The 15086-nt window shown below is 42.8% G+C and overlaps 1 protein-coding gene and 1 long non-coding RNA gene across 2 annotated transcripts; one reads left to right on the forward strand and one right to left on the reverse strand.

Moving 5' to 3' along the window:
- Positions 1 to 863: 863 nt before the first annotated feature.
- LOC119882318 lies at positions 864 to 5130 on the reverse strand. The gene is made up of 3 exons (XR_005440491.1): positions 4939 to 5130; positions 2534 to 2632; positions 864 to 2456 (listed from the first exon to the last, which is right to left on the reverse strand). It is a non-coding gene; the product is annotated as an uncharacterized LOC119882318 (long non-coding RNA).
- A 108-nt stretch (positions 5131 to 5238) lies between these two features.
- On the forward strand, positions 5239 to 14079 carry lhx1a (LIM homeobox 1a). The gene is made up of 5 exons (XM_038692326.1): positions 5239 to 6183; positions 7916 to 8139; positions 8875 to 9158; positions 11043 to 11208; positions 12116 to 14079. The coding sequence occupies exons 1-5, from the start codon at positions 6014 to 6016 to the stop codon at positions 12493 to 12495; spliced, it is 1224 nt and encodes a 407-aa protein (XP_038548254.1). The 5' UTR covers positions 5239 to 6013; the 3' UTR covers positions 12496 to 14079.
- Positions 14080 to 15086: the final 1007 nt, after the last annotated feature.

A 15086-nucleotide genomic window follows, 5' to 3' on the forward strand; every position in this document is an offset into this window, starting at 1 on the left:
ATAATATCTCAAAGGGAGTGGTTATCGCCACACATTATATTATAATCATTAGTGATCCTAGCCCTTTCACCCCGACTGCAGAATAAACGCGGAGTACCATTAATCTGAAATAGGGGAAATGCTTTGGAGGCTGCTTCCCAGCGCCTTTATGTGTTCATTTCTCAGTGACTCTGTTTGGAGCATTTTCATATGAGAAAAGGTAGTTATTTTATTTTCATTCACAGTGATGTTGGAGGTCTTTGTTGAGGAATCCCACCTGGCTCAGTCAGTCAGTGCTCTCACCCTGATATGATGGAAACGATGCAGATTTTGTGATTTGTACTATTGATTTAACAGACTATATGACATCTGCAGACCTCTGTTATGTATTTGCATGAATATCATTTTAATGGGTTCCAGAATTCTAGTGTCCCGTCATGGTTTAAAATATGCTCACATGTGGCCTTTACTGGCATAGAAACACTACAATTTGGAGAAAACACGAAATATAGGCGATATATACTGTAGTCTTTTTAAATTATCTTTTTACTTCCTCACTTACTTGCATAAAGATTGCCGATATTTAAAGATTTTAAAATGCCCATATTGTTGCGAATTTACGAATATATATATATATAATTTTTTTTTTTTTTTCCATAAATCGTACTTTTAGCTTTATTATTAAATATAGTATTACTGGAATAAAGCTGGCTGGGAATGTGCAGTCACCGTATTGCCTTCTAAAGCTTTATTCTGCCATAACGCCAGCAATAAATTGGAATTAGGGACATAATAATATAATAGTAATTATAATAGTATCATTGCCTAAGCCCTCTCTTTGCCTGGGCTGAATTCGCCCCCTAGAGGAGTGAGCGGGACTCTGGTGGTGGTTGCGGTGCTGTGGTGGTGGTGGCCTTGTGTCTGGGTGACCTCGTTGTCTCGTACAAGGTTACTGTTCTGCACCCCAAATCCCCAGATTCACTCAGTCATGTGATCACACATACAGTGAAGACAGTGGTGGTTGTAGCTGTGTGGTTCTGGAGGTCGGATCATGACATCCTCTGAATATGGGCTAGTGTGTGTGGGTGGAATGGGGGTTGACTGACTGAGAAGAGACAGCTGTAGGGAGGTGATCTATAAATCCCATTGGATTTCTCTCAGCACAGGCCGGGACCAGAGTTGGAAAGTCTGGAAAATGTTTGCTTAGAGTTGCCGTTGGCTCAATAATCCACGTTGAGTTCACATCGGCATATGTTTGGCTGCTGATCTACAGGAGGAGGAGGGGGGGTGCGGAGGGAGGACACGGCTCAGCCAGTCGATTGTGGGACTCTGCGTGCTTAGCTCCTACAGCCTCCCCAGTCATATGAGTTATTCAGTGACAGACTCAGAATTTTCCCAAATCTGTCAGCTATAGGGCCTTTCTGCTGCGTGAGCAGCGCGCACCGGGATGGGTCTGCGGCGCATGGATGGATGGATGGATGGATGGATGGATGGAAGAAGGAGGGAGGGTCGGATTTCGGTCCTGGGAGTGCGTGATAAAGTGGTGAAGAATGATTGACAGACTAGGCAGGGCAGGGACAGACAAATACAACCACCCTCTACCCCCCCTCAACTACCTCTGCAAACTCGTATTTATGGAAAGGATGGTAAACTTTGCGTCAAATGTGTGCGCTTTTCAAGCAGTTTGCGCTGCCAAGACACGTTGAAACACCTTTTTGTGGATGGGAGAATTACGTAAAAATACTGCATTTTCAGAGTGTTTTGTAACTTGAAAAAAAACACACAGATACATTCTGATGCTGACTTTCGTTATTGGCAGAAGAAAGATATGCATTTTTGCACATTTTTCGTTTCAAAAGAATCCTCTTTGTTTGTAATTTCAGGTAGATTTTATTGCGTTCATATGGCAGGCGTGTTTGCACAGCAACTTAAGATAAGTGCAATGAAATAAAGTAAAAATTATTTCTGTCTTATTTCTCATGAGCTTGTAATTGTCTTTTTTTTCTTTCAGCAGTATTCACATTTTGCCACAACAGCACCTTCGAATATTTTTACTATTCCATGTGGTGAAGTTTTCCAAGTAGGAATAGCGATGAAAAAATATAGAAATGATATTAACTGAGCCACTTTCACAGAAATTGGGCTGTTTATTCCTAAAATAAACGCATTCGTATGCCAGAATGATCAATGCGTCTTATTAAGAATCATGAATGTCAGCGCCTGTTTGCAATATTCCTTTGAAAAAGCGGGGGGGAAATCCTGCAGAGGGACTGCAAAGCAAAGCAGAGCAGCGGACCGGTACCCCACCCTCCACTGCCACCCCTCCTCCTCCCCGGTACACTCAGTTGATCAAAGCTCCAGTCGGGGGTGATCTTTCTCTCTGTATTACTGGAGTCACGGTTTGTCCCCCGGCAGCCTGCCCGGCCTCACTGGCCCGGCTGTAATGTCGCACAGCTAGACTTTCACAGCCCGGGAAACTACAAGTAGAAGAAGAAATGGCTTTTAGTATCTCGTTCTCATATTTTAAACAACTTTTCCCAACCCACCTAATCACCTGCGCGATTCAGCATTTAGTCTTTATTCCAAAGTCTTCTCCTTCTCCAGCCGTGCCCCTCATACATTGTTGTGGTGTCATTGTGTCTCTTAACTGAGCCTGGAGGAGAGAGGGGAGACAAATAAACGTGTCATGATTAGAATTAATGATTGCATGCATCTTCTCAGCCTCATTCATTATCTCAGATTAATTATCTCGCAGTGTACCAGTTCACTTGTCTGCACTTCATAAACCCCAAATCTCCTGGGCTGCTTTACAACACTATGGCCTTGATATAAGAGGATCCCTTTCCTTAACGGTGGTAGCATGGCTTGTATTGTCCAAAACCAGACTTTTAAGAGAGTAAAAGAAATGCATAAAATATAAGATGTAAATAAAATAAAAGTCCTCTTAGTGGGCGCCAATAAAAGACACATTTCAGATTAATTTGGGTATTTACATTTTCATTTTCAGCTGGTGTTATCACTTTGATTTTTTAATAGGCCTTCTGCCATCAAATCTACCCCCAAGAATTCTGAGATTAAAGCAGGAGAAAAAGAATAAGTTTTGTTTTCTTCAGCTGGAGCGCAGACTGCACCACAAATTCCAATTTACAAGTTGTGCCTGCAACAGAATGAAAATATGAGTGAGAATAAAATCTATTGCTAGTAAGGGATTACAGTGGTGAGGTTAAAACCATTTCTGCATTTAATAGTGTCTTTGCCTGGAGGGGAGTTTAGATATGTTTAAGCCTATAGCCTATATTTCCTTCTATTTGTGGATTAATCTGCCTCTGTGAGCTGGCCTTTTCTCTCTCTGGTTTATTCTAAATCAGGCAGAGATTATCCCCACTGACAGGCTATCAATGAATCTTTTACACATGGAAATAACAACAACTTGTGTTGTTTACATGCTGCATTTACAAGTTTGTGTCGTAAGGCCTCCAGACTGCAGGGTTTCTGGGGTTCTTTTCAGATTCTCCTGCAGGTTTTAGTGCAGAAAAAACCCTGACTTTTGTAGTCCAACAGAAATGCAACATTCCCGTTGCTGATTGTCCTTCTATGCAGAACTTTGGACCGCCCAGTTTTGATGGAGCTCAGTGACCCCTGTCTCCCTGTCTCTCTGATGGAAACCGGATGGAAATAATCAGACGCTCCGCAGAATGCGCTCAGACGCACCGTCCACAAAAAGACAGAAAAAACAGAAAAGTAGGGGAAAGGAAGGAAAAAGACAAGAAGGAGACTGGAGCTGAGAGAGAGGATAGTGCCGGGTTGAAAAGCGAAAAACTAAAAAGAGATGGAGTCTGTGTTTTTAAGCCTTATCTCTCCTTTCTTCAAGCCACTAACACATGTCCTGTTGAAGGGGCGCTCCCCAGACGCCGGGAGGCAGCTGGACGGGGACGGGCAGGCGTTTTGCATGAGAAGCAGCCCATATGCAAGAGGGTGCTGGCGGGTGATTGGTAGAGAATAAATGGGTGTCCCTGGGTCGCTTTCTCTGCTTTAAGTGCGCAGCTATTGAGCTTAATTCTATTTTAAGGCGAGGAGATAAACTCGCCATTCTGTTTCTTTTTCACCACGAAGACAAATACAACACGGTCTTACCGTAATTGCATTTATTAAACTATTCATTGTTCCAATAGCTGTATCAAAAATCAATTGCTCAAAATTTCCTGGCAAATGCAAATCTTGGTTAAATAGCAAAACGAAACGATGTTCAACTGTTTTTCCTCCAGACTAGACTATCTCTGTTTTCACTGAGTAAAAAGAAAAGAAAATCTTAGAAGTGTTAAAGACCGCAGGCCTGTAAATCATCAACACAAAAGACTTGACTGAGCCCTTTGATGGGAAATGGCTAATAATCCAGCAGGCTGTTAGGCTCATGGTGTTATTTACTTAAGGTGGACTTGAAGTGGATTGGACCTCCCTAATGAATCGTCCGAGGTGTCTGGGCCGAGAGCTCCTGACGGGCTGAGCTGCAAGAGCTGTCAACTTTAGAGCCTTTCTGTCTTTCACTTCCACGCTTCCTCTCTATCACACCAAACACAAACCAGCTAAAGTGTGTCACTGCTGATGTGCAAGGCAACGTTGATAAACTAAATCAGCACATGGCATTCTGTAATACGGCACAACACTGGGGAAAAAAGAGGGGAACACCAATTCAGTCATCGCCCAAATAAGTTGAATCAAACATTTAGCTGGAGCGATGCGTTCAAGTGCAAAGCAGGCAGGTAAGCTTTTAGGTTTTAACGTACAGCTTAGATTTAGTGATGATTAAAGCCTCCAGATATTATCAAATAACAAAACAAACATGCCCAACGTGTGCTTAGTTTTCTGGCGCACGGTGACTAGCCTGCATGAATAAACAGAGAGCACGCCATGCAATATGCGCCTCCAGCTTCTATATCCTGAAGACGCAGCTATATCTACCTGCTCAGATTCCTCCTTCATGCCCCCCTCATGCCCAGAAGACAATTTGCTCAGCAGCTGAGAAGTGGCGTCTCTCCCTCCGCGCTGCTCGCCCTCCGCCGCCGCGGCTGCTTCCTCCAAACACATTCACTAACATATGACAGTTTGCAGGGAAATTCTTGACAATTGCTTGAGTGTGTGGCATAAATAGCAGGCAGAGCCCTCGCTGGGTTATGATGGGGCGGCTTGATGGTTGCTGGCATGGCACCGCGCTGATTGGTCCGGCCGCGGCCTGACGTCAGGAGGCTGGGAATAAGGCTGTGCTGGAGCTTTAGGAGCAAGACAGTGTACTGGAGACTGAGGGCATCCCAGCATACACACGGTACTGGAGACTGAGGGCATCCCAGCATTTACACTGACTACTACCGGAGCCGCCTGCGCATCCCAGCATCCCCCGCCACCACAAGCTGAACGTCCAGGATCATCGGACACTCTTTTTGAAATCTTTTGGGTGTGTGATTTTGTTTCTCGCAGGGTTTTGAACAGTGGATACGCTGCCATGTCAAAGTACACTGAATTATTTATAGGCGCGCGTGTCTTGTTGTGTGACAGCTCTGCCCTAAAAGCATTTTATTAGACGCCTCTTCCAGCATTGACTGGCACTCGACGCTCCTTTCAGCCGATGCGTCACTTCCAAGAGCGCCGGGACAACCAGACTGGGTCCAGTCTTCTCGCCTGAGCCGATCTGCAGCTTCCTGTGTTGAAATCTACATTTTGGTTGAATTGCGTGTTTTGCCCCCGGATCCAATAAAGGACTGATTTTTATGTTTTCATTTTGGCTTTTTCACCTGAGGGAGAGGACGCGGTCGCCATCCTTTCCTGTGTGTGTTTTTTTTTTTTGGACGCTGAGCCCTTTACGCATGCAGGGAGAAATCTGTGGTGACACCTGATCGACTGGCTTCTCCGCGCACATTCACCCGGGAGCTCCAGGCGAATCAGGGAGGGAGAAAGCAGATAGTCGGTCAATGCTCGGACTGTGCTGTTGATTTTGTTTGTGTGTGTTCTTCACTTGTGGGGTTGTAGCCCAGCCAAAGCCATGGTCCACTGCGCCGGCTGCGAGAGGCCTATTCTGGACCGCTTTCTGCTCAACGTGCTGGACAGAGCCTGGCACGTCAAGTGCGTGCAGTGCTGCGAGTGCAAATGCAATTTGACAGAGAAATGTTTTTCTCGAGAGGGGAGACTGTACTGCAAAAATGATTTCTTTAGGTAAGGTCGGGAAAGGTGACAGAAAAAAGTCACAATTTATTATTATTGTTATTATTATTATTATTATTATTATTATTATTATTGGACTATAGCAGCAGGTAAACAGAGATGATACAGCCTAAAGAAATTTAAATTGGAGCTTAAAAATACAGCAAAGATGGTGCCTCACAGATGGAAAACACTTGTACTTTAGGCCAAACATAACATTTGCCTGAAAAATCTTGCATCTTCTATATTATTTACAACTTTTAAACTGACTGTGCACCATTCATTAACAATTACTAGAAACATGCCTTGCAATTCTTAAAAGCTCAGACTGCCCCCTAAATAGTTACATAAAAAATACATTATGTTTTTAGAATTATTAAAAAGAGAACTTAGCACATCTATTGAATGCACATACAGGATGTCAATGATTTACAGTGATGCAGATTCTCTTTTTCTCTAAATAAATGAGCAAACCGACCTGTCCGTGCCTGCAGGCGTGAATGAAGCTTTGATTAGAAGCGAGTAATTAAAAGCTTGTTAATTTGGATTCTTATGCAAAACAACAACAAAAGAGGGGCAGAAACATTAAACGCGTGTGCACTCGCTCTCAGCGGGGAGAGGGGGGCGGTTTGTTAGGAAATCGAGGAAATCACACTTGGGGTGTGTTTTTTTACAGCGTGCAGGCGGCCGGGGAGCGCTCAGGATCAAACCCCGGCCAGAGCAGCCGCTGCCCCAATGTGTTTGCTCAGTCCGACTGAGGAGGACGTGATAAGTGGATTTGAATAGTAAACTAGTTGAAAAGATCAAGTCCGCAGACAATGCAATCACAGACGTGCAGTCAACAAGCCGTGCGCACCACTCAATACACATTGTTTAAGGTGAAGTCAATGGTAGGGCTATAATGTCTTATTCCAAAGCAGCCTGCTGTGTTAGTGTACAGGACCAGTTTATTTACTGGATTTCACCGTTTAGAACATATTATATTGTCTTTTAGGGAACAAACTTGAAAATGTAGAGGTAAAAAAAGTAAAAAGATTGATAGAACAAAAGCTAGTCACTATAGCAGGCCAGTACATAGTTGTGCAGTGTCTTCTGGCGGGACGAAATCATGGCATTGTTTTAAAAAAAAAAAATTAGAACTGATGCACAACATCAAAACATTTTTATAACAATTAAAAGTATTTATAGAGCCTAAGTTTCCCAACATATTTTAACTGCACACACAAAAAAATGCATTTTGATGTAGCATTATAATTATTATTATTATTATTATTATTATTATTATTATTATTATTATTATTATTATTATTATTATTATTATTATTATTATACCCAACATGTCAGATTGAGCATTCATATTCTTCTTATTTGGGAGCACAAAGTCCAAAAAGCTCTTTTATTAAGTGAAAGTCTACATAAAAAGCTGTTCTCTTTTCTCTATTTTATGAGTTGCCTATCTGGAATTATTTTTTCATGTAAAAGAGTAAATTTAATAATGGTTTACTTTACTAAATTCCGTTTGTTTTCAAATGGGTGTGAGGACTTTATTATACCTTCTTCATTTTTTAGGCTACTGAGTCTTCTCATTTTTAAAATGTTCGTCTATATTCTGCGAAATGAGGCTCGTCCCGTCCTCCCGATCTCTGACCTTGCTGAACGTTGACATTATTATTATTTAAACGCTTCAGAAATGTTTTCTGTAAAATCTCTGTGAGAATAATCTCTTCTCCTTTTCCTCCTGCAGGCGGTTCGGCACGAAGTGTGGCGGTTGTTCGCAGGGCATCTCTCCGAACGACTTGGTCCGGAGGGCCCGGAGCAAAGTGTTTCACCTTAACTGCTTCACCTGCATGATGTGCAATAAGCAGCTCTCCACCGGCGAGGAGCTCTACATCATAGACGAGAATAAATTCGTTTGCAAAGACGATTACCTAAACAACACCAGTGTGAAAGACACCAACCTCCTCTCAGGTGTGTGTGAGTGTGTTTGTGTGAGTGCAAGGCGGGATAAATTGTGATGGATGTGAAGTGTTCAGCCCCGCAGTGGCTTCATCATTTCCATGACCAGGACTTAGATGGCATTCAGACAGTAGAATTTAACCAACAACAAGAGAAAAACGGTCCATCCTCGATTCATTTTTCTGTTCACACACGTGAAACATTTTCAGTTCAAGCCTTTTATTTTCTTATTTAGCAGTTAATACTGGGATCTGTATTCGGGCCTGTAATGTAAATATGCAGAATAGATTTGGTCCATAATCTGTCATGTGGGATTTTATTACGTTTGTTTGTGATTTTTAATTAATATTCAAGCAGACGAGAAAAACACATCATCTGCTTTTTATTTGGCCAAAACGTTCTCGTCTTTATGTGTTTACATGGCTCTGAATGGTGGAACACATAAAGCAGCGCAGCATCAAATTGATGAATGCCGTTTAAAGGCGCAAAAACACAGCCGAACCTTCCACACAAAAAATCGTTCAGCACACACCGTTCAGCCTTTTTTTTTTTAATTAATGTTGGTGGTAGTTTGCATCACCGAGGGGAGGTCACAGCTTGCCCATCACATCACTGCTGACAGTCCTCAGTGATAAATGTAGTTTTGGGGAATAGGGTGGATTTTGTTCTTCCCCACTTCAGTTTCTCACTGCAGTACTTCCATTGTTTGGCTCTGGTTATCCTGATGTTCCTGTGTAATTCCTGCAGTAACGGCATGCAGCGACCCCAGTTTATCGCCGGACTCTCAAGACCAGCTACAAGACGACGTGGTCCTAAAGGACACGGAGATAGCCGCCCTGTCCGACAAAGAAACAGTCAATAACGAGAACGACGACCAGAACCTCGGAGGGAAGCGGCGCGGACCCCGGACCACCATCAAGGCCAAGCAGCTGGAGACGCTGAAGGCGGCGTTCGCTGCGACCCCCAAACCCACCAGACACATCAGGGAGCAGCTGGCCCAGGAGACCGGCCTCAACATGCGGGTCATCCAGGTAACGGAACATCTACGGTTAACATCCAAGCTGGGTTCTGATAACTCCCAAAGATCCTGAGTTCATTCATTACCCACCATACATACATAAAGAGATGTGTAATAGCTAGCCTATATATTTTTTTTAGAAAACGGGCGTTTCTCAGTCCGGGTCCACGTGGCCCCGAATAAAAAGCTCTATTGTAATTATAGGTTTCACCATCCCCAGTCATTTCTATACGGTTCAATAGTAAATCATCAAAACGGGGTTCTTCTGGCTCTGTCTGAGAAGTCTGAAATCTTATGGAAATAATATTCCGGCGACACCCACAGGTTGAGGAGCTTGCGCCTTTCCTGTTTTATGGTGTTACGCACCCATTAAAATGTGTGATGTAACAGCTTATATTTTATGGAAAACTGTCCCTGCCAGGCTGCCAGACTGCCATGACCATGCAGGCCTCATCACATCAGAGAGGCTCCACCTTCCCCAGCATCACCCCCCCCCCTCCCCCCACCTCACATCACCCCTTCTTCACCCCTCTTTAAAGGAGGCCTCACCCTTCAAACTGCGCGGTCACATTGAATTCATTAAGCCAGAGATTGGCCGACGGACTAGGTTGATTTGGAAATGGGTAATTTATATGGGTATTTTTTGATTCTTGGCGCGCACGCCGGGGCAAAGTCGCCAACTGGCGCCGGGCTGCTCGGAGCGCTGGGCGCTGGGAGTCCTGGCACAGCTCTGCCATCACGTTTTGCGACCACGTTTAGCCATGCTGTGAGCATTTCCAGCCAAGTGAAAAGACAGAAATCTGTTTGAAGGGTCTTCAGATTGTCTCTTCTCAACTCTGAATTACAGCAGGGCCGCTTTAAGTTAAACAAAGAGCAGAAATCCGACACCATGTTGTTGTTGTTGTTATTATTATTATTATTATTATTATTATTATTATTATTATTATTATTATCGATTTGATAATAAAATAATAAAATATTGATAGGGAATTTCATGAGCTAAATATTTCACATCAGGAATAATAACTTACTCCCAGAACAACCAGACTTGGATATCTCTGAGGTGTTTCTAAATTTAAATTTTACTAACAGGTTTCCACAAATGTGATTTTTTATTTTATTTTTTTTAAATAATCTGGAAAGGTCTGTAGGGCAGATCCACGGTACAAAGGTCTGGCATAGCAGATTAATGACGATAAAGTGAAAGTGGCGAAGTAGGGGTATCTAATATGTATGAGCACGAGGGGGAAAGGGAAGAGCGTAATTAAAGGAAGCCAGCCTATAGATTAGGAAATGATAACCTCCAAGAGCCCGGTAATATATCGGTAACAACCCTCCTATTAAGTATTAATTGGAGATTTTAAGCCCCCGCTGCTGCAGCCTTCAGTCGGAGTAAATGGGGGGTTAAAAGATCATTAGGGAGGTTAGATGTGACTCTCGCTCCCGTAATGATAATTGGGCGCAGTCCTCTCCACCGCAGAGCCTTGCGGATTTAACACCAGCTCATCAGGCACACCGCAAAACACACATATTTATTTACTCTAATAAGAAGCCAGCGCGGTGCAGGTGCCAAGGTAAATATGACACTTAGGCCTAATTACAAGTTATTTTTGTATGTTGGAGAATTTACAGTGAGTTCTATTAGCACATTAAAAAAATCCCCAACCTACCATTTTAATGTTTGCTTGTTTAGCCTACATATTTTTTCCAACACGTCATTGCTGCTGCCAAAAATTCAGACCAAAGCAGCCCCCAGCTCCACCACCTGCACTTCTCACTCCCCTCCCACCTTCCACACAGAATATTGACGTGCAATCAAAATGGCGTCCGCAGTCTATTGCATGTTTGCTGAGAGACAGGAGGTAACCGTAGTCTATGTGCGCGCGTGTGTGTCCAGGTCTGGTTCCAGAACCGACGTTCCAAAGAGAGGCGCATGAAGCAGCTGAGCGCGCTGGGCGCCCGGAGGCACGCGTTCTTCCGGAGCCCGAGGCGGATGAGGACGCTGGTGGACCGGCTGGAGCCCGGGGAGCTGATCCCCAACGGGCCTTTCTCCTACTATGGAGGTATGCAAACAATTTAGCTCATTTTGTCAAAGAACAGTTATCATTATTTTTCAGAATAGTTTTTTTCTTATGAAACATTCTTTTTTATCCAAGTGAATTTGCTATTCTTAGTTTGTCATTTGTTTTCTATCTTTCTGTCATCTTCTGCTGTTATGGAACAATGCTTCCAGACTCTTCTGTTTAATCTATATCTAGTTAGCTAAGATGTTGTATAAATAAAGTATTTTTATTCAGGTCTTTGTATACCATGTTAGGCCTGTGCACTTTCTGTTTTCTGAGCTCTTTTCACAAAAAGCACAAGTGAAAATTAAAGTGACATATAACTACAAACAATGCAGTTGCTGTCTGCTCTTGCTTAATATTTTGGTAAGTTTAGATACTCAGCAAAATATTTAAAAAAAACATATTCAAACATGATATATTATTCAGTTTGGGTCACCTCATCAACAGGCTTTTGGAAATCAGTGAGCAGTGAGTTAAGTTTAAGTGACATTAGTTTACATCTCAGTGATTTTATACCGTACTCTTCCTTCAAATGCTTTGAGATATCTGATCATTTTCAGAGAATTTCTTTTCTGCTCGGGCCTTCATACTTTCTGCTGAAGCAAAAAGTATAATAATATTCTGCTGAATTGAAAAGAATCGGTCTCAGTAGGTAGAATCGCTGATGAAATGGCCCCCATTTTAATTAAATTTGTGGCCACGTTGTTCTCCCCACCCAATTGCAGTTTTGATTTAAGTGTAACGTGCTCTGTGACTAATGTAGTACAGCGAGGGTCTCTCTCCCTCTCTAACACAAATCAAGCCATGTATATTCAATGAATTCCTCAATGTCTCTGGAATTATTTCTGCACACTCATTGTTCTCAGAGTTAATGTTGCTTTTTTTTCTTCTTTTGGATCTGCAGATTATCAAAGCGAGTACTACGGCTCGGGAGGGAACTATGACTTCTTCCCTCAGGGGCCTCCGTCATCACAGGCCCAGACCCCAGTCGATCTCCCCTTCGTGCCCTCCTCAGGCCCCACGGGCACCCCCCTCGGAGGTATGGACCACCCCTTACCGGGCCACCACCCCTCGAGTGAGGTGCAGCGCTTCTCCGATATCATGTCCCACCACCCAGGGGACTCTCCCAGCCCGGAGCCCGGCATCCCAGGGCCACTACACAGCATCTCTTCCGAGGTGTTCGGCCCTAGTCCACCCTTTACCTCACTGTCGCTGAATGGCAGCGGATACAACAACCACCTGTCCCACCCGCCCTCGGAAATGAACGAGGGCACTGTGTGGTAGCTTTTTGGGAGAGCGGACTCTATTGGCATGAGATTCGGTAACGGAGGGTGGCGAGGTTTAAAGTGTTGGGGAACAGGGACATGGATATTGACAGGGTTAGGGCAATACCATTGAATCACAATTTTTTGGGGTGTTTTCATATTTATTTATTTATTTTCCCATTTGATTTGTTGATCTTCTTTGTGGGGAAAGCCTCTGTGGCATACAACATTATGCTCTAAAACATTGTCTTCAGTATTGTATTTGGGTGTTTCCAGTGCCCCCACCCCCACGCCAAGCAAAACTGGACTTACAAGAAAAAAAAAAAAACTGGGCGAGACTGCTGAACTGCCCCGCATCCCCCCCCCCCCCTTCTTTGGGCCTCTGGGACACCCTGCCACCCCTCCTGACTCCTATCAGTGGCCCAGCATAGCGACCAAGCCCCCTAACATTCACCGGTGGGGTAAAAAACAACCCATTCGAAATCTCCTATAGTATGTCCCGAACACAAAAACATCATTAGCTACTGTCAAAGACTTCAATAGCTTTACAGAGAGAGAATAAAGGGGCCGAGGGTTGGTTGTGTGCTGACCTGGCACTGTAGGAAGGCTGAGCGGCGTTCAGACTATGTTCGAGGCACTAGACTTGTCCCTTGTATTTATTCAGAAGCTCCTCAGACCTCTTTGCCTCTCAAGGCTCTGCCATATTGACACTTAACCTTTTTGACACTATGTTTCCGAAGGAAAGAGGAAGCAATTTTTCCTCCGTCTGGACTATTTGTTTCCTTTTTTTTCCTCTTCTTTTCTTGGTTTCAGAATTTCCACCAAATCTGAAGAAGGCCGCCTTCAAAAGGCAAACAGTAAAAACCCTCTACGGATTGCAAACCCTTTATTTAAAATGGAAGTGAACTTGAAATGTTGAAATGAAGTCTACCTTCTAAAAATCTTCTACTGGGGTTCTAAATGGGACTTAGAACAGTCAACTGTTTACGTAATCTATTTAATTCAGGAGTCCAGAAGTCTCGAAAAACCACGTTTTAGAACCTCTCAATCCATATAAAAATGTTCCAAGCAACCAACCAAACTTTTGTATTGATTTCATTTATATTGTATGGAGATAAAAACACATTTGCTGGGGTTGTGGTTCACTGTGCTAGTTTGTACAAGATGTTGTTTACAAAATAAAAGGTTAAAAAAAGAATAAAAACATAAGTAAAGTAGACATTTGCCAAATTGAAAAAAATAGCACAAATAATGTTTAAGTGCTTTGCACCATCATCTGCAGAACGTGTTGAGACAAAATGTAAGTGTTAAAAGGAGTAATTGACTTCTTAATTTTTTAGTCTGCTGACAATACATTCATAAAATTGTTAATATAACATACTTAGACAGGTTTTATTTTTGTGTCTTTGAAGGAGTAAAATCCAAATTATTAAAAATTGATGGTCAAATATGCAGCTAGTAGCTGCTACATCTCTTTGAATATCAAGCCCTCATGGTATGTCTTTTATTGTTCCAATAAACCTAAGCTTATGTGACCTCCAGTGCATATTAGACCATTCACTGTATAAATACAACATGTTGAGAAAAATGTCTTTCTAATAAAACTAGAAAATATACTTATGAATTTTTAACCTATTTTCTTTGGCGCAGCTATCTTACAGTATACCCTTACATTACAGTGTATTATGTATCACTGTGTCAGTGCAGCTGTACATCACAAGGCTCTCTGCAAGGTACTTATCAGGCCAGTGTCACTCATTTCTTAATGAAGGCTTTTTGTCTGCATGTCAAATTTTCCATTCACTTGGAGTGTGAAATAATTGACCTTTGCAGACATGGTGACAGGTAAACATTTGTTAATTCTGATTAATGTTATTCAGAAACATTGAGTGAAATTGAAACGGCAGTTGGAGGAAAGTAATGAAAAGACACACGAATGAGAACGTTTTCGCTTTTAGCAGAGTTGTAGAAACATGCTCATTTGTGAAACGCGACTCATGCATTGCAGTTTTATGTTTAGAGTTGTGTGATGCTAATCTTGAACTGTCAACAAAGGGGTTTCTCTTTTTCCTGCATGCCGCAGCATTGCGCCAGATCCTGATGGCTTGAAAAACAATTCATAGACAAAAGAACAGAGGTTTGAACAACAGAAACTTTTCTGCTGATATCACTTTTCTTCCAGCCGTGGAGGCATTTAGTGGACTGGCTTGCTGCAGCCAACACAAGGGGGAGCGAATTCACAACTTATGCTGATGCCACTTCTTTCCCCAACCACTTTGGCTCTGGCCTCAGATTCTTCCGTTCAGTTACTTGAGGTCGTTGACTAATCAGAAGCAGTTAGCTGTGCAACTGTGAAGGACAATGATGAAATTGCCGTGACAGTGGCTCTTCTGCTTGTTATGCATTTTATTGCTTTTATTAGCTCACTCCTCCGGTTATTATTCCCCACAGCTTACTGTTCTCGCGGTGCGGTCTGATGGCGGGGAGGGTCTTCTCCTAACTTATTTCAGCAAAAACATAGTCATAATAATAATCAAGAAACCCAAACACTGAGGCGTGATCTTTTGCAATAAGGATGAAAAATGTATTTATACTTGTAGGGAAGCGAGC

This window comes from Micropterus salmoides, unplaced genomic scaffold (genome assembly GCF_014851395.1).
Source record: "Micropterus salmoides isolate LMB-PRFRI ecotype aquatic unplaced genomic scaffold, ASM1485139v1 Ms_hic_scaffold_3, whole genome shotgun sequence".
Lineage (NCBI taxonomy): Eukaryota > Metazoa > Chordata > Actinopteri > Centrarchiformes > Centrarchidae > Micropterus > Micropterus salmoides.

What these genes read in the sequence shown, in the direction of transcription:
- lhx1a (XM_038692326.1), top strand. Translation starts at nt 6,014, where the DNA reads ATGGTCCACTGCGCCGGCTGCGAGAGGCCTATTCTGGACCGCTTTCTG. An exon ending in TGCAAAAATGATTTCTTTAG is followed by an intron (nt 6,184 to 7,915) that starts GTAAGGTCGGGA and finishes TTCCTCCTGCAG; the next exon opens with GCGGTTCGGCACGAAGTGTG. An exon ending in TCAACATGCGGGTCATCCAG is followed by an intron (nt 9,159 to 11,042) that starts GTAACGGAACAT and finishes GTGTGTGTCCAG; the next exon opens with GTCTGGTTCCAGAACCGACG.